This window comes from Netta rufina, assembly GCF_964035555.1.
Source record: "Netta rufina genome assembly, chromosome: 1".
NCBI lineage: Eukaryota > Metazoa > Chordata > Aves > Anseriformes > Anatidae > Netta > Netta rufina.
The window spans coordinates 56,274,426-56,302,073 of record NC_140123.1 but is presented as its reverse complement, the minus strand read 5'-3'; the positions used below and the strand labels follow the sequence as shown (position 1 = coordinate 56,302,073).

General features: G+C 41.3%; 1 protein-coding gene across 1 annotated transcript in view; it reads right to left on the bottom strand.

The window, feature by feature from the left end:
* Window positions 1-2,488: 2,488 nt before the first annotated feature.
* The window catches only part of PCCA (propionyl-CoA carboxylase subunit alpha), a 282,975-nt gene continuing 257,815 nt past the window's right edge, over window positions 2,489-27,648 (bottom strand). The window contains exons 22-24 of the mRNA XM_084306585.1: window positions 18,429-18,569; window positions 6,235-6,312; window positions 2,489-2,779 (exon numbers count right to left, since the gene is read on the bottom strand). Of these exons, the coding sequence (XP_084162711.1) occupies window positions 2,711-2,779; window positions 6,235-6,312; window positions 18,429-18,569 (288 nt within the window). The 3' untranslated portion in view covers window positions 2,489-2,710. The remainder of the gene's footprint in view (window positions 2,780-6,234; window positions 6,313-18,428; window positions 18,570-27,648) is intronic.

Genomic DNA, 27,648 nt, shown 5'->3' with positions numbered 1-27,648 from the left:
TTACATTTCAAGTCGTATTTTTAATTTAGCATTCTACTAAGCACTTTAGGTACTATTTCAGTTTAATAAGGGACGGGGGGAGCTGGGAGTTGGGGGCCAGAGAAAGCAAACCTGATTTCAGCTGCCCACCACAGTACACAGCTGGGCCGGGCACAATGTCCAGGTGACTTTTAACCAAGCACTTTAATGCAGAACTTGCAGTCAGATGCAGTCTGAAATTCTTACCGGGGGGGAGATTATTACTCACCTACTCATATTATAATATTAAAGAAATCCCCAAAGGACCTGTATGTGATTATTGCAACATTTAAAGTCCAAAAAAAAAAAAAAAAAAAAAGACAAAAAGAAGACTGTTGTCCCCATGATGACCCAACCACTGGTGCTGGTTTCTGTACAGTCTGGGGAATCTGTGGCTCTCTCCTGTGCCTTGTATTTCCTTCAACCGTGGTGTTTGGGGCATAGATATTGTACAAAATACAAAGCTGCCGAAGGGACAAGGCTGTGTGCTGTGCAGTGAGCCAAGGTACAATGAAATGTACTGAGGAGCCCGTTACAAACAAGCTTGTACTTTGCGTCATTGCCAGGAGCTCTGGGATGGCCAGAGGAGGTCAGCGCAGGGATCCAGGGTAAGCAATCAGCCTAAAAACTTCATTAGGAACAGGCGCTGCTGCAGTTCAAGCAGAAAAACAGACCAAGAGCTTGTTTCTGCAGTAAGCAAAGTAAATACCGTTCAAGTAGAATATTCTTTTTTTTTTTTTTTTTCTTCCTTAGTTCCCCTCTTTAGGCAAGCTGCTGTCTGAATGAATCATGCCCCAAGACAGCATTATGGATGTTCCTAGGAAAGGCTGCAGGGGCTCTGCCTCAGTTTCTCCAACTGCAAAAGCAATGCTGTGCTTGGAGGTCGGGTACTGCCCAAACACTCGCCTTAGTCATTGGAAAGAGAAGTAAACTGAGCAACAAAGCAGAGCCCTCTGCAAAATTATTCCCCCCCGTTGGCCATACTATAGTCAGCAGCTTTTCAGTGACACGACCAATGCACTGTCAATCATGTTCCAAGCAGAATGAACATTTCTGGATAAAAAAAAGAGTCACAGACTGGCTTTTGGTTTTGTTTTCTTTCTTTCATCTTCCTGTAAAGGGCCTGTCTCTGGCCAGAGGGTTGTTTGCTTGGTTGTTTTCCGGGAATTAGCAGAACCCAGCGCATCCTAAGCAAGAAACTACCGGCAAGCCCCCTCCTCACTGAGGCAAAGCAGGGCCGGTGAGGCTGCCACAGGCACAGCCCCGTGGCCTGGCTCCAGCCCCAGCAGCAGCAGAGGCCCCGGCAAGAGCTCTGGGGGACTGCGGGGACACCACCACGCCTGGGGGGCTGCAGCTGCCGACCTGGGGCTGGATGGGTTGGTGGAAGAAAGAGCCCTCGGATAACCACACGCTAACCCTGTGAACCCAGCAGACTTGTCGTATCTGCGCCTGCCTGTGGCACTGAGCTCCCGAGCTCAGAAAGAAAAATACATGGTTGTTTAATGTGACCAAAGTCACTGCAGTACAGGGCACAGGGGTGTGACAGGAGTGATGGTTCTTGCGCCTTTGAAGGATTCATAACAGAAAACCTAAAAATAAGTAGTAGGAGGTGTTTTACAGCCTAAGAAAGGACCTGCATCTCTTTTATGATGGATGCTTTTAAAACAGCTTTTAACAGTAGTTTTTCAAAGCTTATTAATGCCAAAAATACACATATAATCACCAGACCCTCTCACTTCTCTTTATATCTCTTAAATATTCCTCCTCTCCGGGCCTTACCTGGTTTCCCATACCGGATACACAGCTCTCCTGTAGGATATAATCACGTGTTATGAACAGCCCTTGTTCCTCACAGAGCCTTTAGAAGGAGACTGCACAACAAAAGGTCAGGCACCTGGGTCTCTCTTTCCCAGAGGAGTTCAGGGGGCAGCGTGCTTGGCCTGAGGGCCAGCAAGTGCCTCCAGCAATACCTTGGGGCAGCTAAGGGGATTCGAGGACTGTGCCAGCTCCTTCTGGAAGGTCTCGCATCCAGTAATCAATAGAAAGAAGATAAAGGGGAGGGCAGTTGAGTACAGAGTCTGAATAAAAGAAGAAAATTCCCTTACAACTGCAAATGAAAATAGATGGGGAAAAACCTGCGCTAGCAAAATAAAGCATCTAAGCAGAAATTTAAAGCTAGGCTGTACAAAGGCTTCAAATTAGTACAATAAATCTGACCAGAATTTAAGCCATTGGCAGTAATTGTTCAGTGCTTACACAGAGTTTAAGGGAAACTGCTCAGTTCATTCAGTGGTTAATTTGTCACTCACCAACCATTCTGTACATTTGTCTCGGGCCTCAAACCAGTGATATAACCATGGAGAAGATTAATTAGCTTTGGGCTTTTGTTGTGTTTTCTTAAAAAGAGGCTTTTTCTGTTTTAACGCAGAAATAGCATTTTATTGATTCTATATGATCCTGAAAAATCAAAGAATTACAAAGGTTATGTACAAGTATTTCTGGAAGTAAAAATCTGGGATCTGTTGCCAAGGTTTAGTATCTGTGTTTGCTGTCTTAACCACTGATACAATAAATATGACTGTATAAAATCTTCTGTGTAGGACTGTCCATCTTCTGTGTTGAATTGCCTTCGTTTTACTTTACGGATGGAAACAATCAAGGTTTAGGTAATTCAGCAGCGGGAAGGCAACCTTCACTCCAGTTCCACCAGCAGATCTCCTTCTCCAACAGTATCACCAGCTTTGCAGTGCACAGCTTTCACCTACAGCAGAAAAACAGAAATAATTTCAGATCTTCCTCAGTGTTCTGGTTGGCATTGCATATATGCAGTATGACATCTGCGTGCACAGTACATGCACAGGATAAACGGCCACTGTATAACGTTACAACCACCACAGGGATCACAGACACGGCGATGCTGGGAGGGCCTCGAGATGTTGCCAGCCCAACCTCCAAGGTTCAGAGCCCAGCTGAGCTCTGTGCGTCTCTGAGGATGGAGACTCCACCACCTCTGGGCAGGCTGCCACAGTGCTTGGCCAAATCCAGCTCCAGCAAGGTATCCAGGCACCTACCACTTGCTGGTTTGCGTGTGAGTTGGGTGCTTGAAGCTCTGAACGTCAGATCATTAAAAAGATATATTAAAAAATAAAAAGCACCTATTTTCACTGCTGTTAATTTCCTACTGAAATTCTAAGTATTTTAGAGGATAACCTGAGTATTCAACGTTCATTCATGCTTAGACATTACAATGAAATACGCCAGTAATTCTTGGATTACAGATCTGAAGTATTACTGATTTTTGGGATTGCAGCCATGAAGCTGGGTTTCCCTTAATCCCCAGAATGCCGAGATAAATCAGTTCAAATCTGAGTTTAAATCCTTCCAAGTAACTGAGCTTGGCAAAGGGCTACAGTTGTCAAATAAATGCAGTTACATTTGTAGATGAACCCTACCCTCAGGTGCGGATTCCTGAATTTTAAAACACATAAATCTTATACTATAAGTATATGTATTTATATCTAGTGTATAAGCTATAGTCCCTCATTTTCTCTATAAAATGCTGAAATGTGTTTAAATTCCCTTTTGCCACATGGAGCTCCAGACATTATTTGAAGCTCTGTATTAGAATTTGTTTGCAATGTTAATTCAGAGCTCCTACTGATGTGCCCAAACTGTTGTACAAAGCTTTCTTCAGCAGTTAGTTCAGCCCAGTCACCCAAACATCAGCTTAGGGCTCGTAAGGGAACTCTGCAGCACACCATAACTATCAGGCTACTACAGCTGCACTGCTGTCCACGGCTGCATTTGACAGTCTGTGCCACATGAGCTGGAGGTGTATCTCTGGATCTGTGGCACACACATATCCATGGCATTGCCCAAGGAATGAAGCTGAATACTGTTGACAGGCAAAAACACCGCAAGATGTACAAGAAAGGGCTTTATTTCTAAACCAATGCCTACACAGCCTACCCGATCCCTGAGACTCCATCTTTTGGGAGATGAAAGCAGCGTGAAAAATATTCTACTTCTTTCTGTTCTTTTTATACAAAGCCAAGGTTCGGCAAACGCTGTGGCTCAGCAGTGTTTCAAGCTCTGTGGTTATTTCTGCAATGTGCTGGCAGCCAGCACGGCCGGCTCCTCAGCCCGACCCACGTACAGCTGTCCCGTACGAGGGAGGAGGCTCTCGGCTCCCTCTCCAGCTTTCACTCGCTGCCGACCACCTGCAACTGGGGTAAATTCAAAGCAGATAAAAACAAGCCACTTTTCTCACAATTGCAAACAGGAAGAGTGTGGGGAGGGCTGAGGCAGAAAAGGAATTCAGGCGGGAATGAAAATGGACATCTTCCAGTTGAAGACAAAGGAACTGAGTTTCAAAACACAGTTTTAAGGCATCAAAACGTGGACTAGCAGCCAACAGCAACCAGCTCATTCCTGCGGTGGAGTCAAGTTATTCCAGCACTCAGCCGCGGCTTCGCACTGCAGAATGGTGCAAAAACTTCTGTTCATCAGGTTCATTTTTACACAACCCCAAAGTACTTTGCTTTCTGAAATTCTTAATATTGTAAAGAATCAAACAATCTGCTTATTATTAAAATGGAAACATTAAGGGGATGTTGTAAGGTACGCATCAGGCCCACTGAGTGGTCCCTGCACCATTCGAACCCCACTTTGAAGGATTAATAAACCAAATGTGTTTTTATGTGGCATCTGTGCAGATTGGTGGGAGGTATTTATTATTTTGAGAAGCGCAGGCAGGATTTTAAGGAATAGGCCCGTGGGTTGCAGCACAACTTGGTGGGGAAGGAAAAGTTAGAGTAAAAAAAAAAAAAGGGGGGAGGGTGGCGATGGCACTTTAATTACAAATACTCACTGGTTAAAAAGAGTGGATGCAAAAAGCAGCAATAAGGGGTTAAGCAAAACAAGCAAAGACAGAAAATAAATGCTATAAAAATATTAATGAAGTGAGAAAATAAATTATATAGGAGTTAATGCATGAAAGAAAATAATAAAACGCCAATGTCAGAGCAACAGGAGAAGGGACATTCTCACTCTCCCTGCATTTTTTTCCCTCAAGACCCAATTTTGCGTTAGATGTACTGGAAGAGGCAAGACCTGGGTCCAAGCCTTGGTGACAATTTCAGCACTGTGCCAAATAATCCTTTCTTGTAAACACACAAACAGTCCTTGGCATAGACACCCATCTTCAGATCTCAGCAAATCTTGCCAAAGCCTAACCCAGTCTCTGCCCTGCAGAGTCAGGCTCCTTGCTGCCTCCCTCTGGACTAATGAATCTTGCAATTTATTTTTATTATTATTTTCTTTAGCACAGGGTTCTGTCCCAGCCAGAACTGGGCTAGGACCTGCTAGGAAATATGAGATTAGGAGAACAAAAAATCCAGATCTCCTCGAAAGTGACTCTGCTCTCCCTTTGAAAAGGATGAACTGGGAGCCTGCGTCTAGGTGATGGCTGCAGGCTGTGCATTATAATCTGGCACAGGAATGCTCTGAGGCCCTGACCCGGGGGCTGACAGTCCCCAAAACAGATGGGGTTTCTCCTTGTCATATAAGCTTAACCAGCTCCCCACTCAGAGGGCTGGTTTTGGTACATCCTGCGCTGCAGGAGGACAGTCCCAGCTCAGGGGCTGCTATGCTGATCCCTCGCCCCCGAAAGAAGATACCAAAATGCACAGTCTGAATGCATTTGCAGATCTAGGCTTCATGTTAAATATGAAGCCTGAGCACAGTCAATAATCAAAAAATCGCCTCTCTGTTCTTCCTGCAAGAATCCTTTCTATGCCTTGTTCTGAGTGGTTTTGTAATGTCAAATTGTTTGCCATTAATGAATTAACTGGCAGAGAGATCTCTCTTCTTCAGTTGATCTTTGGAAGTAGGGAATTTGGAAAAAAAATGGTTTGCAACGTCTTTCAATTCAACTTGGCATTGTAACATCATAGAAAACAAATCATTTAGGAGAAAAAGAGTTATGTGAATTTCTGAAGCCAGTAAAACTATTTCCTGCTGTGCTATCTACAGCTCGGAACTACTTAACAGCATTCACAGCAGATGTAAATGTTAAAAATTAAAGACACCTCACTTCGAAAGACTTACAACAATCAGACTTAATTCCTTAACAACCAGAATCCTCCTTTCTTCCTTTCTAAATTCTATCCTATTTGACAAGTTGCATATGGTTTTAAGTGACCCAAGGTAGCTTACCTTGCCTGTTTTAGCAGCAATCATACTGTTCTGCATTTTCATTGCTTCAATTACACAAATCTCTTGACCTTCTGAAACCTGGTAAAATTAAAGCAGTACAAAATGAGAAGAGAGGATTTAAAATGCTCTGTGTATGATTCTTCTGGAAAATAAAGAGATTATTTCATTAAATGCTAAAAAGACTTTCATGGCACAAGTCAAGTCAGCCAGCTATGTACAGTCAAGACACGAACCACAGTTGCCTTTGACAAACTGGAAACAAAACAGGGAAAAAAGGATCACCCGCTTAAGAACATCACCCTAAACAAACCTGAAAGGCTCCTCTCCCACCCCATCTACTCAGCTCCAACCTTTACAGTTCACATTTCACATCCACCCCGGCTCGACATCAATTAAATCCAGACCAAGATTTAATTTGCGCAGCTTTGGCTGCGGAGCCTTTGCTTGGCTTCCCTGGCGCAGATCCCACGGATGCTAAGCCTGATTCAGAAGCCAAAGTTTCTTGGCACCGGTCCTGGGGAGCACGGGTGGGATGCTCCAAAAACACCCAGCAGGCTGATGCCGAGCAGCAAGCTGCACCTTTGCTCTCCTCGGTGCCCGGGTGGCAACCGAACGAAGGGAGCGGGCCTATGAGGAAACACCCAACCTCGTCCACAGGGAAGGGAGCAGGGAGGCAAAATGATCATTTTCCTCACAGCAAGTGATAGATCTTAAAGGGAAACACTCAAGTTTCCTCTTTCTGCCCTCTGCTAAAGCACGTGCAAGCTCAAGGTGAGGTGTTGCACGCTCCCCCTGGCCTCCACATGGGTGCTTGCTCCTAGGCCTTTCACCCCGCAGTGCTGGAAACCAGCTCCTCAAGGCTTCACGATGGCCCAGGGGCCTGCCTACAGATGAGGGAAAAGCACATATTCAGCATTTATCCCTCAGCTAACCTGGTGATTACCCAGACGTGTCACAAAAATATGTCACTTGGCATGCTCCAGTATTTAGGACTGGTACAGATGCGCTTCTCTGAGGTGGCTTCTCTGAGTGCCCACGGCAAGTCTTTCCCTGAGGCTCTTCTGTGGACATGGAAATCTGCCTTTCTCTCGTTATGCAGGCAAAAATGGGAAACTTTCACTCTAATGTCAACATTTCACTGAAGAGGGTCACTTGAGACCTGCGGAGATCTGGTCTTCGCATTGCCATAGGCGCTGTACTGACCGACTGAAGGAAGCGTGCCTGAGAAGAAACGCCAAGCTACATCCACAGGGAAGGGACCACAGAGACAAAACCATAGTTTTCACCACAGAATGTATTTGTGTATATATATATATGTTCTTATAGATAAATATGTATATAAATATATGTAAAACACATAATATATATTTAAGGACAAGTGTGTCCCACTTCAGGGGAATATACTAACAAATCGGTGTTAAGTCAGAGATCAAATGCACTCTGCACAAAGTACATTCTAAAAAATTAAATTATTTTTCTAAAGGTTGTTCCAGCCCTACTCTCAACTAATGTTAACCATACGTTTTAAGCAGAGCGTAAATTGGTCTGATTTTTTTTTTTTTTAATGGTCTAATTTCAAAAAAGTGTTGACGTCTGCCTTTGGGTTCTGAACAAGGCAGAATGACAGATATTGTATTTAAAATGGTTACAACTAGTTCTCCAACAGCATTATAATGGGCTTCTTCGAGTCAATAAGGAACTTGTTTGCTCTGGAAACACTGTGCAATGACTGGATACAGAAGAATAACCAACACCCAACGCTTCAACCGCAGCAATGCCATCCTGAGCTTCAGGTGAGCATTTAAGTCATTAGCAGTGTCAAATTCGGTGAATAGTGTCAAAGACTTGCACTTTGTCCCTAGTTATTTCCCTGCCTTTTGTCTCTCTCCTTCCACACCTACTGCCCTATCTGGGGCCTTTCTCCAGCAGCTCCTTCTTTCCTTCCTGCTTTTCCTCTTCCTCTTCCTATCTCACTCCTCAGCTTTTCTTCCATCTGCTCTGAACTTTGCAATTTCTAAGGTTAAGAGGAAGCTATGAATGCCCACTTAAAAAAAAAAATAAAAGTGCACAAATCCCTTAACAATTGTCTAAACGAAGTCATGAAAATATATTTACTGGAAAAGTACAGAGTTGTCTCTGTAGATCTTCAGTATAGCAGTAAAATGCCCGTAACCACTATGGAGATGTCCATAAATTTGAATTCCTCAGTTTCCCACCCTTCCCAGAAATAAAATGTTTGCACATTTCATATATAACTGTAGGGTTGATGGCAAAGGAATCAGTAGGAAATAATCCACCCAACCAACAAAATATACAGGCCAAGTAAAAAGTTAGCATCACGCGGTCTTACTAATTTGGAAGGAAGGAGACACTTGCAGTATGTACCACGTGTTAAAATGCTGTGTCAGTACTTCTGATGATGTGCAATTTGTTCAAAATTACCTTGGTGAAAGTGTCACTTAAGCACAGAAGTTTAATTACTGTTCTTATGTTAAACCTTTACAGCCCCCCTCATTGTGTTGCAAAGCAACAAATCCTAAAATTAGGCACTTGTATCTGTCTCTTCTCTTTCAGTCTTTTGGGCATTGTCCAATTTCTTTCATGACATAATTGCACATATCCTTTTGCCTGTTATTTAGCCTGCAAATGAAAACCACAGTGATGTGTACAATTTCTTGTTTTCCAACTTATCCAAGGATTTATCTGGACTGGTTTTTATGCTGCATTGTCTTTGTATGACTTCTTTATTTCAGTGCATGCCAAACCAGTGTAAACCACCATCTTTATACTTCAATTTATAGAGGTCTCAGTGATGACCCAAATCTGTCAAAATTGGCAAACAGAAAATAAACAAAGAATGTGATTGACTAGAGCCAGGTAAAATAGATGGGCTCTTTTTCTTAACAAAAAAAAATAAAAACTCCACTATATGTCTCTCAGTTTTGCCACAGACAAATCTACCTTCACATTGCTCGCAACATCAAAATAAGGGAGCGATTAGCTGTTAGACCTGCACTCTGTAGTTTAATAGTTTATTTCTGTACAGCTCTGTTCAAAGTATCTGCTCGGTTTTTGTTCGCCACAGAGTGAAAAGAAGAAAAAAAATTAAAAAAAAAAAAAAGAAAGAAAAAAGGAAAATAAAATCATTGAAGAGGAGGGGACCTAACATCTTGATGTCGCTGACAACTCAGACGTGAATTTAGCAACAGTCAATAGCACTGTCTGAATAACCCAGGGACTTAAAGAGTCCAGGAGAAACTTAAAGGCAGGAGGAACTTAGCGAGTGACCACACTTACAGTCGGGCCTCTCTAAAATGCAGAGAGGAAAAAAAAAAAAAAAAAAGGCAGCACATCTGAGAGCAGTGCTGGCGAGGGATCTCTGTGAACACAGCCCACGTTTCTCAGACTCGTGTGCATTGCCTGATGAAGACTTAATGATTGTGACAGGACGTCTTCAGTGCTAGGCCTACAGAATGGTCACAAGCCCCACAAGTCTTTCTGATAAACCCAATCGGCGCTGATGCACTTCCCCGCTCCCCGTCTAATTGGTGTAAAGTTTGCGGGTCCGAGTCCCCCTATCTTTTATCCAGCTTGCCGCGTCCTCTCCTTTGACACGGGGTCAGGGTTCACATTCGCATCCGATTATCAAAGTGGCACTCATTAACCGGCAGCCTGCCTCGCACCAAAACGAGTTCGCTGGAAGGGGAGCTCGGCCCATTTACTCAGCAGATTTTAGCATTTTAAGGAGGCCTGAGTGTCACACAGTGTTGCGACGTTTTGAGGAGTTTCAGACATCTCCAGCTGATGATTAATTGTGAGTGATGGGAAATAAAATCCAGTAAAGCCAGCTGCTTGCCATGGTCGGCAAAATTACTATAATGGATATAGGCTGCCAATTTTCCAGTTTTACTGGCGAGTCTTCCAAGTGTAATTAAGGGAAGTTATAAATGATATGGAAATCTATCAAGTCCCATTTATTTTCAGAGGACTCTTTCCCCTGAGACTTTTATCTTCAAGCTTATAGTTTGCTTTGTTGTGCTAATGATTTAAACCACTTCTTATTTCTGATTAAAGCCCCCAATATCCTTCGTAAGAAGTTAGATCCACTTTATTCACGGGGATTTAAAGAAACAGAAACCTTTTTAAAGTTGGGTTTGTTAACTGCGCCCAGCCCTTGCTTCCTCTCTAGAGGCACAACCGAGTGTCCTCCATCTTAGGCACCTCATTGCCATCCGGGTTTCTGGTTTGGGACAAATCCTGATGACTTGCAAAGATCTGTCGGGGGGAGGGAAGGAGGGAGAAGAGGGAATTAAAAAACAGAACAAAAAATCTGCCGTCAACAAAAGCCCAACTTCCCCCCAAATCCTAAAGCCTCCAAAAACAAAGATCGTCGGCGCTGCCTTAGACACCAGACATTTAGCACAGGGTGGTGTTGCTCACTAATGTTGTTTGATTTGGAATAAAAGCATGAAAATGATGTGCAAAGGCCTAAAATTGGAGATGTAAAGGATGACTGCACAGTATTCCATTTCTCAATTTCATCCTTCAGAGCCACAAAATGGGGGTGATACAGTTACTGGATGAGATTTACAGTAACAGCTGTGGTCTTCCCACACAAGGGAGGACCTTCTAATGGGCTAAGGTCTGTTTTGAACAGACGGGGAGTAGCAAAACAAGGTTCCCTATTAAGGGTGTGCGGTAATATTCCTGATAAAGAAAGCGAGTAGTGGGAGTCAGATTGCTTTAAGAGACCTAAATCTCCTTTCGCTGTTGAAAAAATAGAGCTATTTTAGAAAGTGCTAACTGCTAAATAAATGAAAGACGTGTAAATGTACGGGTTTGGTTTTTCGTTAATCTCCTCGCCGCGAACTGTAAAGAATGCATAGGAACCAGTGCCAGGGGCATATGGCTTTCTCCTGTGCTGAACATTCATACAAAAGACAGGTTCATCAGTCATTGGAGTATCTGGATAAAAAATTAGCTCCTGATGGATGGTATTTAGAGCTTACCTGCTGCTAGTACATTACCAGAGAAACACAGGTTTTGAAACCCACATGACATTAGAAACTGCAGACCATGAAATACCCCACGTGCGGGTGCACTCCTAATGTACGCCAGGTTATACAAAATAAGAAATAAGCTATTTAAACCCTCTGCCTAAAATTGGGCCCGCTGCAAGGAACCCTGGGTCAGCCCTACACAGGCCAATTAATGCACAGCATCTGCTGTATAGAAGCCGTGCATGAAGCACTTCCGAATGATTTCAGCAATTAAAAGAAAACTGTTTCCTGCCTGTTCTGACAGCAACTGTTTCAATGCAAGAGTGAGCACCAAATCATTGTGTGCAGCTGAAAAAATTAAGTCTTTTTTTTTTTTTTTTTTTTAGTCTTGTGAAAAGGGGGTGGGAGGGATGAAGATTTCTTATGGAATCGGATCGCTCTTTTGTTGTCCGACATTCTGTGTTTTTCTGCCAAATTAGACAGAAGGCTCCGAGGGTTTACGGGGCCCTCTACAGTATCACCTTCTGGTGCACTGTGGCTCCCTAAAAAGATGGATCAATATCAACCCTGCTGATTTGCCTACAAAAGTGGAAATCCCTCAATTACATTTTTAACTCCATTATATTTGGAACACAGGTGCTCCGGAAGCGTAACATTTTAAAGCTCTCAGATGTGAAGGAAAAAAATAAGAATAATTAAAAAAAAAAAAAAAAGACAACAGCCCTCAGCAAAAAGGATTTTAAATTTGCTTAAAAGCAAAGTGAGAATTAGGTTTTATTGGTATCTCCCTTCTCAGCTTTGGGGAGACACCAGAAAACAGCCCGTTCAATTTCCATTTTGCTGAGACTTGTGTCTCTGTAGAGTCTTCTGAGCAAGAAGGGACAATGCGAGACCATGCCCCACGAAATCCAGCTGCCCTGTCTCACAGGCTTCTGCAAAATCATCACAAAACTCATTTAATGTTTGTGCAAACCCACTGAACAGTAATTAAGCATGCATTCCCTTTCTAAAACCCTTGTGAAAATACTCCCTGTGTGTTTATTTGTTGTTTAAACTTGGTCCGTCCTGGTATCATTCCCCTTCCGGATTTTTTTCTCCCTGACTTGTTGGCATTCTGGCAGCAAGCATCGAACACGAAAACAAACTGAGAGGAATTTGATGAGCAGCAATTGAAATTCCTTAACATTGTCCATTGCCATGCAAAATAATTAGCGCAGGCTTTCCCTTCTTTCCAAATTAACTTTGAAACAGGAGCTACAGGGTTGAAAATACAATTAGCGGCAATTAATGCACGTGACAAATCATTATCAAACTTCTTTACTTCTTTTTTTTTTTTTTTTTTTTTTTTGCCACACTCCTTTAACAGATGAACCCGAAGATAGCACATCCCAAATTTTGTGACCTCTGATTAACCCAAGGTCAGCGATGTCCCCCTGGCAGCAACAAGCACTGGTCATTGCACTCCCACTTATCCCAAACACACTTCCCCAGCTGCTGCGGAGATCCCAGAGCACCAGGGGAAACGCTACAGAGGCAGAGAGCTTCTGTGGGTGATTCTTGTTCACGTTGGCCCAAGTCAAACCATAGTTTATATCACAGAAATCTTCATCAGTCAACTTTTTCAGCAATGGCTAGAAAGCTGCTTATCAACCGAAACAGCAAAGCAGACCGATAAATAAAGAAATAAAAATCTGTAAATTTCTTTTCAAAAGGGAGAAAAGGAAGAAACTCTGATTATTATTTTTTTTTTCTCCCTAGGAAGAAACTCTAATAAGATTGACTATTTGTACTTCTGCATAAGAATAGGATTTCATCCTTAATTATACTACACTCAACCACAAATCTTAGATTTCAAACAGAAATCTTACACTGGGTAAAGATACAGAAGAAAAACCTATTTGTAAAATATAACAATCACATAAATGTTATAAGCAATTAATATAGTGTTTTGCAACCAAAACATAATTATAACTTGAAGTCTTTTTGAAAGTATTCAAATATTTCATCGTTCCTATATCTTGATGTTATAAGAATGATGAAATATTTGGATACTTTCATTCTTGGTATTTCAAAACTGTGAAAATGGCTTAATCTGTTTACCGATAGTTTTGGTGGGTTTTGTTTTGTTTCCTACAAAAATACACACACACAAAAAAAACGTTATTTAACACACAGAATTATAAAAATTACCCAGGTTCCTGGACACACTTGGTCAAGTTCCCAAACTCCATTTAACAAAAAAATGCAGTTAATATTTGCAGTGGGATTGCTGAAGAACAGGAGGGATGAAAGGAGGCAAGGGAAAGAAAAAGGAAAAACACATCAACAAAAGAAAAAAAAATGTTCACGCATAACAGAAAATCATATTTCATTTTAAGAACACCTTGCTAAATTATTGACAGCATATTTATCAAATGTAAAACTGTTACTTAAATCAATTTTTACTGTTTTGCCTGGCTGTTATTTCTCTGTTAAAAAATCCAACCACTTTAATTACGGGTATAAGGTAAGAAAGAAGAATTTCATTTAGTTTTTGAGGTCTGAAGCGCAAATATAACTTAAAAGAAGACACACCTGGCTGGCGGCAACAGGCAACTTCACAACTCCACCTTCTCTTTCCCAAGAATGAACAATGCGGTGAGAAACAGAAATTAGGAAGCTGTTTTGTTTTATTTTGTTTTTCAGTCGTGAGCATTTCAACAGTAGAGGTCAAGTGAAACAGATCTTTTCCCAGAGCAAGAAACTTTCCTAGGCTTGGGAAATGGAAAATTCTGGAGAAGGCTTTTTTTTTTTTTTTTTTTAACTATTTTTCTAAAGAGAAACAAGAGAAATCGAACCAACTAACGTGCAACTTAATTGGAAAAGGAGTTGAATGCAGCTTAAAACATCTTCCTTGGTTGCTTTTAAAATGTGAAATCGCTGTCAGGAAATTACTGTGTTCAGTAAATTACACAGGTAAATAAGAAGCCCTTGAGATACCTAATTTTGAAATTTCTGACTCAATCAGCATATCCATTTCTTAGCTGATATCTGGGTAGCAAGAAAGCATCGCATGCAGTATCAATAGCTATGGCTACACCAAAATCAAAGTGAAATCATAAGACATTTTGATAGACAAAAGTCTGTATAGAAAGTGGTTTGAGTAGAGAGAACTTCCAAAACATGGGGTAATTACTGGCAGGAAGAAAGGAAATTTAGAAATTTCGGTCATAATAATGAATTGCCCTCTTTTTTTTGGCTGTAGAGCTGCAAAGCTTAAATAATAATGGGACATTTATCTAGAGGTGATTTCATTTTATATATTTATTTAGAGGAAGAAAAAAAAAATCATTAAAGTGCTTCCAGCACCGGTGTTAGCTTATTGACCAACGCTTGGCTTAGTATTGCCACCTGTTCTGCCTAATTCAATTGCAAAAGGAGAACAACAAACGAAAACATGCAGCTAAAAGAAAAGCATCTTTGCATTTCTGGCAGATACAAAACTGAATAAGCAAACTGTCATCATAGGTTAACATTTAGTAGAGAACGCAAGGCTTTCAGGACAGCTAAAATCTCTTTTTGTGGCTGCATTCAGTACAGACTACCCGACCCAGAATCTGTTGTGGGAGCACTTCATGTGGCTTTCTTCAGTGGGGCTATGACAACACTGCTCTACCTTTTCGAACAGTAGGACCCTGGGCTTGCCCTGTTCCTGCATTCTCAGTGCACAGAATCCTACAGGCACAAAAATCGAGGAGAAATACGTGTGTCTGCCTGTTCCCTGCCCTCTAAGTGAAGGAGAGAATTTGTGCAGCTGTAGCAGTTTTTATGGCGTTTTTGTGGTAGTTGTGGTGAGACTCAAGCTGGGTGCAGTGCCATCTCCACACTGGCACAAAAATGTTGTCGAATATGCATGAAATACAGTGAGCAAGCAGGGTTGGCTTGCGGTGGCGTTGGTGTCAGCAGAAACAGAGCGAGTCCCTCGTCCAGACTCTCGAAGCACAGCTCTTTTCTCTTGCCCTTAGCACCGTGGGGAACCAAAAAGTGACTCTCCCAAACATAATTTCATCTCAGTGCATACTCATCTGTAACAATCTAGTTGAAAAATAAACTCCCAAACACCCCCTCATATGGATATTTCCTATGTAACACAACCGTGCTGTCACGAAGAATGTAAGCTAAATTTAAATCTTCTTTCCCTAAATAATATTAACCTTCTTTCTATTCAGCCAGATCTCAAATTGTTTTGTTGTTTGTGTTGCTTTATGCTTCTGAGTGGCTTCATTGTGTTTCCAGGAATAATTGAGTGACAACTAATTACAGTCTTCTGATCACATGAAGGAAAATAAAGAAAGTAGAAAGTAACTGAAAAGCTAAAAAATTGGCAGCGTCACAAGTTCTGCTTCTCTCTGAATGACAAAAAGCACTTCCCCACTGTGTTACTAAGATCTATAGATCATCTTACAGACAAAAGAAAATAAATTCCTTGCATATGCAATATCTTTTGGCAAAAACGAATTGAAAAGTGCTTATCAGACCAGCTGGAGAGAGGATGCTCACACAATCTTCTACCGGGCTTCATTGGCCCCGAGTATTTTTCACCAACAGCAGCCAAAAGAGAACATTATACGTGAAGGAAAAAGGAGGTTGCATCGGGCAAGGAAAACTAACGGAGAGAGCAGCGTCGCCTTCTCCTTTGGCTAAGGATGCACGGAGAGGGACTAACAAACACCATATGCTTTATCTGGCTGGGTGTGATGCCCTAGAGCTGAGCTGCAGGCACTGAACAAGGGTTTGCACACGCAGCTCTTCAGACAAAGGCGATACATCCCTCACGAGTTGCTGCCTCCCTGTTGCAAAGTTTCCTTGAAGGAGGTAACCCAGCCTAGCTCCCCACGCTGCTGGCCGCTCTGGAATCGCAGGGACTGAGCTGTAGCTCTGCTGCCCGCACAGGGTAGGAGAAAACAGCCTCAGGTAGCTACGAACCCGGCAGCCTCCAACACCTGAGCGGGGAAAAAAGGACAACTACCTCACTCTCTGCTGATCTTCAGCTGTGCTGTTTTCCACACGGGCTGCAAAATCTGAACTGCCAAGCACCGCTGCAAACACAGAGCTTGCCCTATAGAGCCGAAGCTGCTTAAGTTCCCATCTCTCCAGTAGATTAAAGAAATCAGACTTTTTTTTTTTTTTTTCCCCCAAGCAGTGCAACAAAAGGAGCTGTATTTATCGGGGAGCTACAGTTCCCTGCCCATCACGCCTTGAACAGCTGTAGTGAGTGAGCTGGTTTCTGACGGGCAGCCAAGACGTGTAATCTGAATCACACCATCCCACTGCTTTTTCAGCGCAGATAGCTGATGCTACCCTCATCTCCCTCACTCGCTTCTGGTTTTTAAAACGTTTTGACACTAGTCCTGAAAAGGAAGGATTTAAGTTAAACCCTTTTCAATAACGCAAATGTGTTTTTGCAATTAAAGCCACACAATTAGCATTGACAAGCTCAGGTCAGCAGAACGTTAGATGACGCCGTCCGAACGCTCTGCCACTCGATGCCTCCAGCAAAAAGCTGCACGAGAGGAAAACAGAAAGAAATCTCCACACATTATTTAACAACTTATGCTCTGATGCACTGCACCACTTGTGGATTTGTGGGGGGAGATTCATTTATTTATTTACTTTAAATCCCTTTGGCTCTGGCCTCCTTCTCCACTGGTTCTGTTCCTCCACGACAACAAGAAATATTCTCCAAGGCACACACAAGAAAGCTGTAACACGCAGCAGAATTAACTTCTCAAAAATATATTAAAAAATATTAAAAAGATTAAGAATCCTTCCCTTCGTTCTTCACAGGAAAAAGTATTTGCTTAAGGTCTCCTTCAGTCAGTCACTCTCACTGCCTGTACAGAAATCACACATTTCTCACTCCATGCAATGCCTTAGTGACTAATTTTAATTGAATACTGCTGTTTTTAAAGGTATAAACTGTGTGTGTGTGTATATATCACAAAACCAGAAATCTAAGTGTGATCTAAAGGAATTTATCTCTTGCTAATATTTACTTAGCTGTACTTAGTAATGTTTTCTCAGAAATCTCTTTATTTTGTTAACATGAACATATACCCCTACAAATTTAAGTATTAACAGATTGACTCCTTTATCTTTGTGAATAGACAGAAATATCCAGATATTCTAAAAACAACAGTGGCATCACAGAAAAATGTTAACAAATCACTTTACCAGCACAACTGATGACTGTCACATAGTAAACGCAATGCTAATTTTGGACTTGAGATCTTTATCCCATTCTTATATCATCTATCAAGAAAATCTAGAAATCTAGATTTCGTTGCCATAAATTGTGATGGTGCCATAGATTATAACTCTGTGACTAAATCTTGTTTCTAAGTGCCACATGCACATTTATTACATCATTTAATCTGCAACAGTACCGAGTGCTTTAAAATTAATCTGCACAACCTGAGAGATCCACTTAAGGGCCCTGACATTAGAAATAACGTTTGATTACAATGTGGTAGAGTTTCATAAAAAGCTGATTTCAAGGAAGTATTTACGTGCAACTCTAAAACACTGTATTTATGTTTGTTTCCAGCTCAACACCAGATGAGAAGCACTGGAAATACCCAGAACAGCACTGGCATGTTTTGTTGCCCTTCTGTATGCCAAGTTTATCCCTCGTGCAGGACAAGAGAATTCCCATAAGAGAATAGGAAATCCCAGCACAGAATTCTCGGTTCATAAACGTCATGTGTCTTGTGAAATGCTACTAAAAAAAAAAAGGTAATATCTACCCTGTGTCCCTTGTGTTTACTTATATTTTCACTACTACATGGCAGAAAACTAACAATCCCATTTCTATCACTAACAACATATATTTACTTATATATATTTACACACACACACATTTTTTTTTCCCCTTGTCAAGGTACTTCTGACACAAAACCAAGCTATTGGTTAAGTTTTAACTGTGGACTTGTAACCAGACAAACACATTCCCTTTAAACCCACTTTAATTTGAATGGTGCTTCCTTATTATTTTTTACAATTTAAATGAAAAGCAGCACACATCCTTCAGCACACTTTACTCTACAGGTGAAGTTAAAAAAAAATAAAAATGTGACCTGTAGTTTCAGTTGCACCAAGGAGAAATTTGTGTGGAATAGATAATGCAAATGCAGATAGATAGATCACGTTTCTTACCATGTCCCCGGGCTTGACAGAAACTGCCACCACTGCTCCAGGCATGGGAGATCTCAAAATGCTGGAGGTGTCCTCTGCTGCTTTCTCTGGCATGTACTTGCTCAGCTCTGCTGCAACCTTCGTCAGTATTTGCAATTTGTACTAAAGAATAGGAAGAGGAATGTTTTAGCGTACAGCACTTTTGGTGAATTCCAGTGAATAATCCGCACTATTTTATGTTTTTATGTAATACATCTGTTATCTATTCTTTGCCGGACTGCCTAAAAATCACTGTTTGAGATCCTTATTCAGTTTCATTTTCAGGATGTAGGAAAAAAAATATGTTGACCCTAAACTGCAGCAATGAGCACATAAAAGGAACTAATCAAGTACAGTAAAGAAATGTCAGATTCATTTAAACAAATAGGATTAGACAGGGGAAATACAAATTTTAAAAAACACAAATATCCTTACACCTACTGCAAATTCTTATTAGTGGATAAAGAATACTGAGGTACTGGAAATTCATTCCCATCACTGTGCTGAATTAGAAACTGATCTTTTGGGAAAGTCTGACACGTTTTCAATGACACAATTGATTTTAAGTCTCTTACTTTTTAAACATTTATTTTGCTCACATTTAATGGTTGAAGAGAATAACTTGTTTAGGTTTTGCAATTTGAACATCGTAAACAATTTCATTTCCATTTTTCATACACAAGCAGAATGAAGAAATAATTTGGTTGTATTTAAGATATTTTAACTGCAATAAAAACCGTTCAGCAGCTGTTATGTTCCTTAAGGAAGAAAAAAAAAATGTTTTCTCTCTTATGTTTTATAACGATTAAAAATGGAAAAGAGTATGGTGAAGCCCAAGTCCCTAAGAGCATCAGATCAAACAAAACCTTTCTGAAAACATCCAAATGCATGCACTAATTTGAGCTCCAGGCTTTTAGTTTTTAAAAACTTGCAATCCCGTTGACAATTCATCGCATTCAGACAGATGGCCTTCCAATTCGTCCCAGTACGCTTGCAAATGAATGCAAAAATCCAGTAGATGGCAGCAGGTCTCTGCGTGAAGCTCCTTCCTCCCCATGCCCAACTGAGCGAAGACCAGCACCACACTTCATCAATAATTTAAACAAAGGTTTTAATAATAAGCATCGGATGAAGTGCATTTACAATTCAAATGTGTATTTTGCTGATGGAAAGTTCAACACCTTGCTTTGAACAGTATGTTTTCTTCCAAAACAATTAGCTATTGTTTTATTAGCAATAAAACGTCTTTACTTCTCATTTCTGCACAGACAGAAAAAATCCGATCCCCTTATGGCGAAGGTAAAGGGGGACTCTGCCTTCTGCTCCTCTAGGGAGGAGAACAACGTATTTAGGAATACATGCAAAAGGTAATTAACTCGGCAATGACATCTTTAAAAAGCAGCTTTCAAAGCCAAAATAAAACAAGGTAACGGAGGATCATCGTCCTCCACAAACGGCGCTTGCACACGCAGATTATGTGCAAAGAACAGGGTAGGTGTTTGGTTAGAAATATTGCTTCTCTTCAGAAGTACACGGAAATAAATGATCAAACGAACCAACCATTCCCTCCACACCCCGGGTAAATGTAATAAAACACCACGACAATATTTCCCAAAGCTGCAAGTGGCACCCAAAGATTTCCGAACCCGTTCCCAAACGCACGCCTTGGTCATAACCGCAGTGGCACACGCACACCAGCACCATTTTGTATGCAAAAAGCTGCTTTAACTCCAAGCCTCCTGCAGGCATCGTCGTGGCAATTAAGCCTCTGGCGCTCACGTTCTCCAAACCAAAACACACTCGGCTATCTCCGCACACAAGGAAGGCCGTTCAGTGCAGCGGGCTCCTTTTCTGGAAGCAAAGTGTGCGCTCACTTGCATGTGTGCTGTGGGGAGAGGGGAGGCGATGCCTAGAGGAGCTTTGATGACAGAAGTTGCAAATAGAATTGCAGCAGTGTGACAAGTCAAATAATAACATCTTGTGCATGTTTCTTCGCTCCTGAGTGTCTGTTTTGCAATCAAGACATACAAGTGTCTGCCAGTTTCTGAAGGATATGATCCTTAAGTGAAATTACTGTGCAAATCAAAGCTTTTTACTCCTATTAAAATTCGTCTGAGTCATAAGTGGCAAGGAAAAAAAGCTTGCAGAGTGTATTCTGCTGTCAATCTAATAAACATTCCGTGCAGAGGGACTATTTATCAAAGATAAATTGTACTTAAAAGTCCTTCATTAAATCTATGGGGGGGAATATAATTACACCAAATTGCACAGTTTCAGTATCCATGGTTAGTGTCTTCTTTGTACTCCGAGTTTGAAAATAAAATAAAAAAAATAAAATAAAATAAAAAAGAAACAACAAGGAAGAAAACAGAAGTTAGATTTGTGGGCTGTATTGTTGCCTCTTGCAAGAGACTATTTTGATGTGATTCCAACGGATTGGGTTTAGATGCCATTTCATTTTTTTCCAGCCACTTACAGAGAGAGAGATCAACACTTCTGAGCTGTCCAATTTCAAAATTTAAACTTCAAGTGAAAGCCATACCTTCTGCATTCATCTGAGTTACGGCGTTTCACAGCGAGTGAAACACACAATTCCCTATGCGCTCACAGCTTACAGCAGTAGGGGAAAACCATGTTCCTCAGTGTGCTGCACTTTAAAGCTCAGTTCTACACAGCAAGTTAAAATATCCCAACCAAACATTGTTTTTACTATCTTTATAATTTTCGTATCTTTTAGATTCCTTTCTCTGCAGGACTCCTGCTTTGCTTGGAGTGAGATGTAAGAGCCAGTACACTCAAAGCTTTAAAACGCAGGTCTTTGTTATTGATGAGCTGTTCCTTTTCCTTTTGTATTTGTTTATTGTTCTTTAGTCTGTTTGGGGGATAAGCAAGTTACTGTAATCAAAAAGTAAAAAATAACAACAGTAAACTTCTCGGGGAAGGGCCTTTTTTGGCACAGTTGGTTCACAAATGACCTTTCAGAATATAAAAAGACAAAGCAGCAAAGAAAGGTTCCTTCTTTAAGATTACCTTTGATGTATTTCTGCTGCCGCCTGGACCCCACTAAACACCCACATAAGCGTCCCTTTGTAAAGCTGTTTCTCATCTCTGGGGGATGAGGTTTGTGGAGGAGGAGCAGGGGGGCCGCTCACCTCGCCGGGAAGCTGCCCATGGCTTGGGGAGACCCACAAGGTTCTGGGGAAGACAAATCAGTGCCTGCCTATGCCACTAAAACAAAGATGATTAAGAATATATTTAGAATATACTTTTTTTTTTTTTTTTTTTTTTTTTTTTTTTTTTTTTAAGGACGATTAACACTGCTGTTATGCCTTTGATTTAGCGTGTGAGGACAACACTGTACATACAATGTAGACATTTTTATACAAATGGAGTGTGGACGGCGTTTGGGTTTTTCGCCTTTTTCCCAAGGAGGAGAAGATGGGAGAAAGCAAGGGGCGTAACTTGAGGAAGGCTGTAAAGTTTGGGTTATAAATAGAGACCAGAAGGTTTCCACTGGCCTAAAACAGAAGAAACATCTGTTGGAGTCATAAATAGATTGCGGTGGACTCCCGGCACAATGAAAGCTGCTAGCCATCAGACCTGCGCTGAGGAGAGGTTGTCACCAGCCACTGCTCCGCTCCGCAGGGCTTCGGAGCCTAATTCTTCCAGCCAAAGCAAAGTTAATAGAGAAGTACCTGAAAGGAACCACACAGCTTTTGATGGTGCAGAAAACAGGTGTTTCTTTTCCACAAGGCTGCTGGAGTCCATGCTCAGTTGACAAAAATTACAGGAGGGAAAGGGGATGTTACTTAATAGTTTTCTTAGCGTAACAGTATCCTAACTCTCCTGCTAAATGAATTGGATGTTTTTGTAATGCCAAACTACCTCTTACAACCAAACCTCTGTCACAAAAAAAGAAAGAAGAAAGAAAGGTGTAATAACAGCAGTGTAAAGGATTAGGTGGGGGAAAAGAGAAAGCAACACATTGAAAATTATACCTTGGGTTTTGTAGGTATTTTTATAGACATATACAGTACTGATCTCCCAAGTCAGCAGACAAGAAGTAGACCAGCTGCTACTAAATAGGTGGCCACAGCACACCTGAACCCCATCTTTACTTAAAAACAAGTTCTGTACATTGAAGAGATAAATTTCCCTTACTGGCTACAACTGCATACCTTCAGTATCATGCTCAAGACTGCACTCTGTTACAACTCACATTAGTTTATTAAATATGATCTTCCCCATACACATGAAACTCGTGTCCTCAGAAGCTGTAAATGTTCAAACTCCATTGGAGATTTTATAGAGCAATCTAATGTATCAATACCCATATGGTACTTACGACATTGTTTGGACTGCCGACCAGATGTGGATTTTCAGAGAGCTTTACCTTAATGTTCACCCATGTTTTTCAAATGTCTGTCATTCTTGTGGTCAGAAGGGTGAAAATCCTACGTAGCTCAGGTTTCAGTAAAGAAACTGCTGTGCATCTTAATTACTTTTGATAACCTTACAGTGTCATTTTTTGGAAACAACAAAATTTATTAACTGTGGTCACATAATTTCCCTTTAACATTACTAATCGGCATCCTATCTCAACTCGCTTAACTGTTGTGTGTCGCCTGCAGTTTGACCATCCCAGATTCGTGAGTAATACCTTATTCAGTATTCACTCATGGCAATAATAAGCAACGTTGCCGAGCTGAATGCAACGAGCACAGTGCCTTTTTTATGAAGCATTATCCATTTTGACACAGTGACCGCCCATGGCCTCGCTGAGATTTCCACCAGGGCACCTAAACAGGAAAATGATGCAGTTATCCCATATTACTGCAGGGTGTCTGGCACCACCCTCTTTTAGAGCCCAGGCTTTCCTACTCCAGATGAAGGAGCTACACGGCACTTTGCACACCTTGGAAGTTTTGGGTTGTGTTTTTGTGTTTGTTTGTTTTGGTTTGGTTTTGTTTTTGTGATGGTATGAGTTCAGGAGCTGATTTCCACATGGGGGTGGCGAGGTCTGGCCCCAACAGCCACACACAAAAAAAGCAGCACCTTCAGTCTAATGGAGCAATAATAATAATAAATAATATTAATGAAGCCACACATACAAAGCAGCCACAAAAAAAAATCAAGAGCCCTTAGCAGCGGCAATGGGGGGAGGGCCAGTGCCGGGCCTAGAGGACCCAAGGCCGGGCCTGGAGGGCCGGGGCCGGGGCTGTATGATTTAATCCCCCTCCACATGGAGGATTTCCCCTTGCAAGCCGCCTGCCAGCCCATCTCCGGCTGTATTTACGGTTGTGTTTACAAGGCGGCTGTAATTAGAAGGGATGCAACAGGCAGCCAGAGGGCTCGGGCTTCCATTTTGCCACCGCGCCGGGCCCGGCGCGATCCTGCTTCACGGAGTCATGCTAAACGACAAAAGCGCTATTTTCTGCCGGCCCGGCGCTCAGACAGCACTTCATTTGCAGCTATCTATAATTAGATTAATGGTGTAGTGCTGTACAAAGCAGGCCCACTTCACATCAGATAGCATATGAATTAGGACAAACACTTATTTCAATTCCAGGCAGAGAAAGCAGTGACTGGGGTATTTAGCATACCCTTTATGGTGGAATGAGATGTTAATTGTGTACCATTACCTCTAAACTGCTTGCTTGTTGTATAAATCACTGTGCTAATTGATGCAGAGATAGAAACGTAGCCACAGGCAAGAAAGCAACGGAATGAGAGCTGAAGATGGTGGATAAAGGATTATCGAGTAAAACCATATGGAGATGAGGTTCCTTTGAAACCTGCCCACAAGCAGTGCCACTGTGAACTACGGGGGGAAAGTGCTGGAGTGATGCGCTCGGAAAATGTATGGATTTTACCATCACCGCTAAAGAAGAGAGCCGTAGTAACGGGTCCGAGGCAAAGAGAAAAAAAAGTTCAGGAAAACTGCGTGCAATGAACCTCAACACATGCCTCCAAACCACAAGGAACAAGCAGAGCGTGCCTTGGGAACAGTCGCCCCACCATCCAGATTTTGGGGGCCCGAGTTAATAAATAACACTCGCAAACTGCCCAGAGCAGATGGTCCCCTGACCCAGCTGCAGGCTAGAAATGCTGGTGGTTTAAACAGAAAATGTTTCTCTTCAAAGACCGGGAATTCAAGTGGCTGTTGATAAGTTAAATGTCCTAATTAGGAGGAAGAAGGGAAGCAGCTTTACTCACCTGTAGTAACAACTACACATACTCTAGTCTGTGCCCGTACGGAGACAAGAAAATCCCTGAAAAATCCCCACCCATACACTGCGCAAGCAAGAAGGGGTAAATCTCTCAGAAGCAACACGTAGCTCTGTCTGCAACAGGACCAAAAAAAAAAGTACAGGACTAAATGTCAAAGATAGGTTTTGGAGCCGTTTGTCATCTCTTAAAAAGCACTACAACCATTCATCACTGCATTGCCCTCTGTAAATTCTCTCATCTTAAATAAATGGTGACTTTGACCAAATCTGCCCACCCAAGTCCTTACTGTACATACAGAGTTGCGGCTTCGTCCTCTGGTCACAAGCGATGGATTGGACCACAGCACTTTTAGGACCATTCCCACTGTTACTTTTGTCTGAAGTCTATCAACTGAGTCAACAGCATGCCTGTCTGAGTATGGGTTTCTTGGCAAAGGTAGCTAGAAACAGCATTACACAAGGAAGATGAGCTACAGTGACATCTTGAGCATCCCATTCAAGGAGGACAAGCCAACTGGGTGACGTGCTTACCACTGAGCCCTGCTTTTTCCTCTATAGACACACAAATCTGTTTGGCAGATGGGTCGCCTTATCCCACAACATGCTATTCAGTAACACCACTGCACTATAAATCATCTCACGCCTCACATCTGCTCCTAGATTATTATATAAACTATTTTCTTATGCTTTTTGTTCAGAAAACTTCATAAAAACTTGTTCAGAAAACTTAGGACTTAGTTTCATATTGTGATCACTACTAGCTTCATATTTTGATTACTAATAAAATACCAATCATACCAAATAAACCAAAGTACCAATGATAAAATACCAAATGATAGTAACCAATATGCTATTCAATGTTCTATTCCAAGAAAACAATACCCTTCACAACATGACACTTCAGGGTGAATGCTTCCTAGATCTTATCCCAGTAAAATAAAATAAAATTCCCCCAAAATACAAGGTCTCTTCCCCTTGAGTGTTTAATCCCTGCTGTTCTTCAGTGTACGATATTGCCTTAGCATAAAAGAGCAAAGAGAATGCATTGTATCTACCAGCATCTCACTATCCTAAGGTTAATTAAAAAGAATGATATATTGGATTTTCTAAACTCAGTGGAGTTTAAAGTGTCGTAGTAATGTTTGTCGACCTCAGTTCCCAACGAAAGTCACGTAACAACTATATACGTATATGTGTATCCATGTATATAAGGGAGGATTTGGGGGTGGACAGTTACCAGTTACAAACAAAGCAGTACTAATGTACAAATTACTGCTTGCTGCAATATCAACTGAATAGCAGAAGAAAATCATTTATTGGTTGACAAAGTGCTTCAGTCATTTTGAGAGGAACCTTTAAATTATTTCCAACACAATAAGCCAAACGGGAGCAAACAGAGTGATGTTAAAGACAGCATTCACTGTTCAGAAATTATGCTGGAGTTCAATAGTTTAGATTTTGGTCTGGCATAAAGCTGGTGGATTATCCTCTTTTGTCACTGAAGTTTACAAGTTTAAGGAAACATTAGCTATATCTGGCCAACCGAAGGGACCTATGAAATAGAAACAAATAGCAGTAGAAAAAAAAAAAAAAAAAATCTCTATGTTGACTACTTTGAAATAACACCTCCCAAGTGTGCGGCTAGTTGACATAAATGGAAACGCACGGAGGGAAAGAGCTGTGAAGCTGTGTAACAGTCCTGTTCCTAATCATTAATCACTTTTTTTTTAGACCGTTTAAACTAGCCCATTAGAGCCTGCAGCAAAATGCCAACACTCCCATCACTTGCATGTCAGCAGTGCTGGTGTTAACAGGAGAAAATATATGGTTTCTATGACTGTGCCCCGGTTCTACAGCATTTGCTACCTTTAATTGAAAAAGGCAGTTAAACACAAGGTAAATCATTCAGTTAGCTAAGCTGTTTAATAACACATAATTGATAATGTCAATATGTTACAGTGACATAATGCATCACTTTCATCACTCTTATGGCTTCAAATACGGTCAACTTATACTTAAAACATTCGCTTAATATCTGGTATTTAATGAAAAGCCCAGTGAGAACTGCCTTGAGCACCATGTGTGGAACATACGTACAACACACAACAACTGATCTGCTGTTCGGTTAGCAATAGGTTCCTGACACAACACTTACAACTGTGTGAAAATGGTTTAGTTGTATCATTAGCAACTTGGTTTTTGTCTCAAAAAAAACCAAACTCCTTTAAGAATAATACAGATTTCTCTGATAAAAATTATATTAAAAAATGGTATGGAAATTCTGCACAAGAAAAAAGCAACTACTTTTTCTGAAATGTTCTGACTACTTGATTTCTGAAATGAGTCCCCATCCTACAGGGTTTTGCTTAACTTTTTGTATGTAACCAGGCCCACAGTAGCTACCAGGACTTATTAGTGTAAGACAAAGCACATGCCTAAGTGCTTACAAAATCAAACCCACTAAATATGCAATATATTCTGGAGTAGAAAAAATATATATCTGATCAGCTGTGTACAGACTGTGGTTAAACATGACCGACCCCATTAAACAGCACAGTAGTTTTTAACATACATTAATTAAAAACTCCTAATTTGATTTGTGCAATTATTTTAAATAAGCAAGAACACTTGACCTGTTTATTCTATAACAATAAAACGTAGCCACTGACGAGTACCATGCAATTCTCTCCTCATTGTGTAGCAGAGAACAGCAGTTGGTTGCAAAATAGGACTTTTTTTTTCCCCCCAAACAAACAAAAAATAGCAATCTACTTTTAATGACCACTGCTACAGGATGTGTGCATCAATGGACAAACTACAAGCATTCGCTGCAGAGAAGATGATGGAGCAGACTCAGAAGCAGCAGCAGGCAAGATAAAGTGTGCTGATGTTTTGAACCTCCTTTATCTACATGCAATTGTAATATTTGCTCACCCTGAGGTTTCGAATGTATCTTAGACAAAATGTCTCAG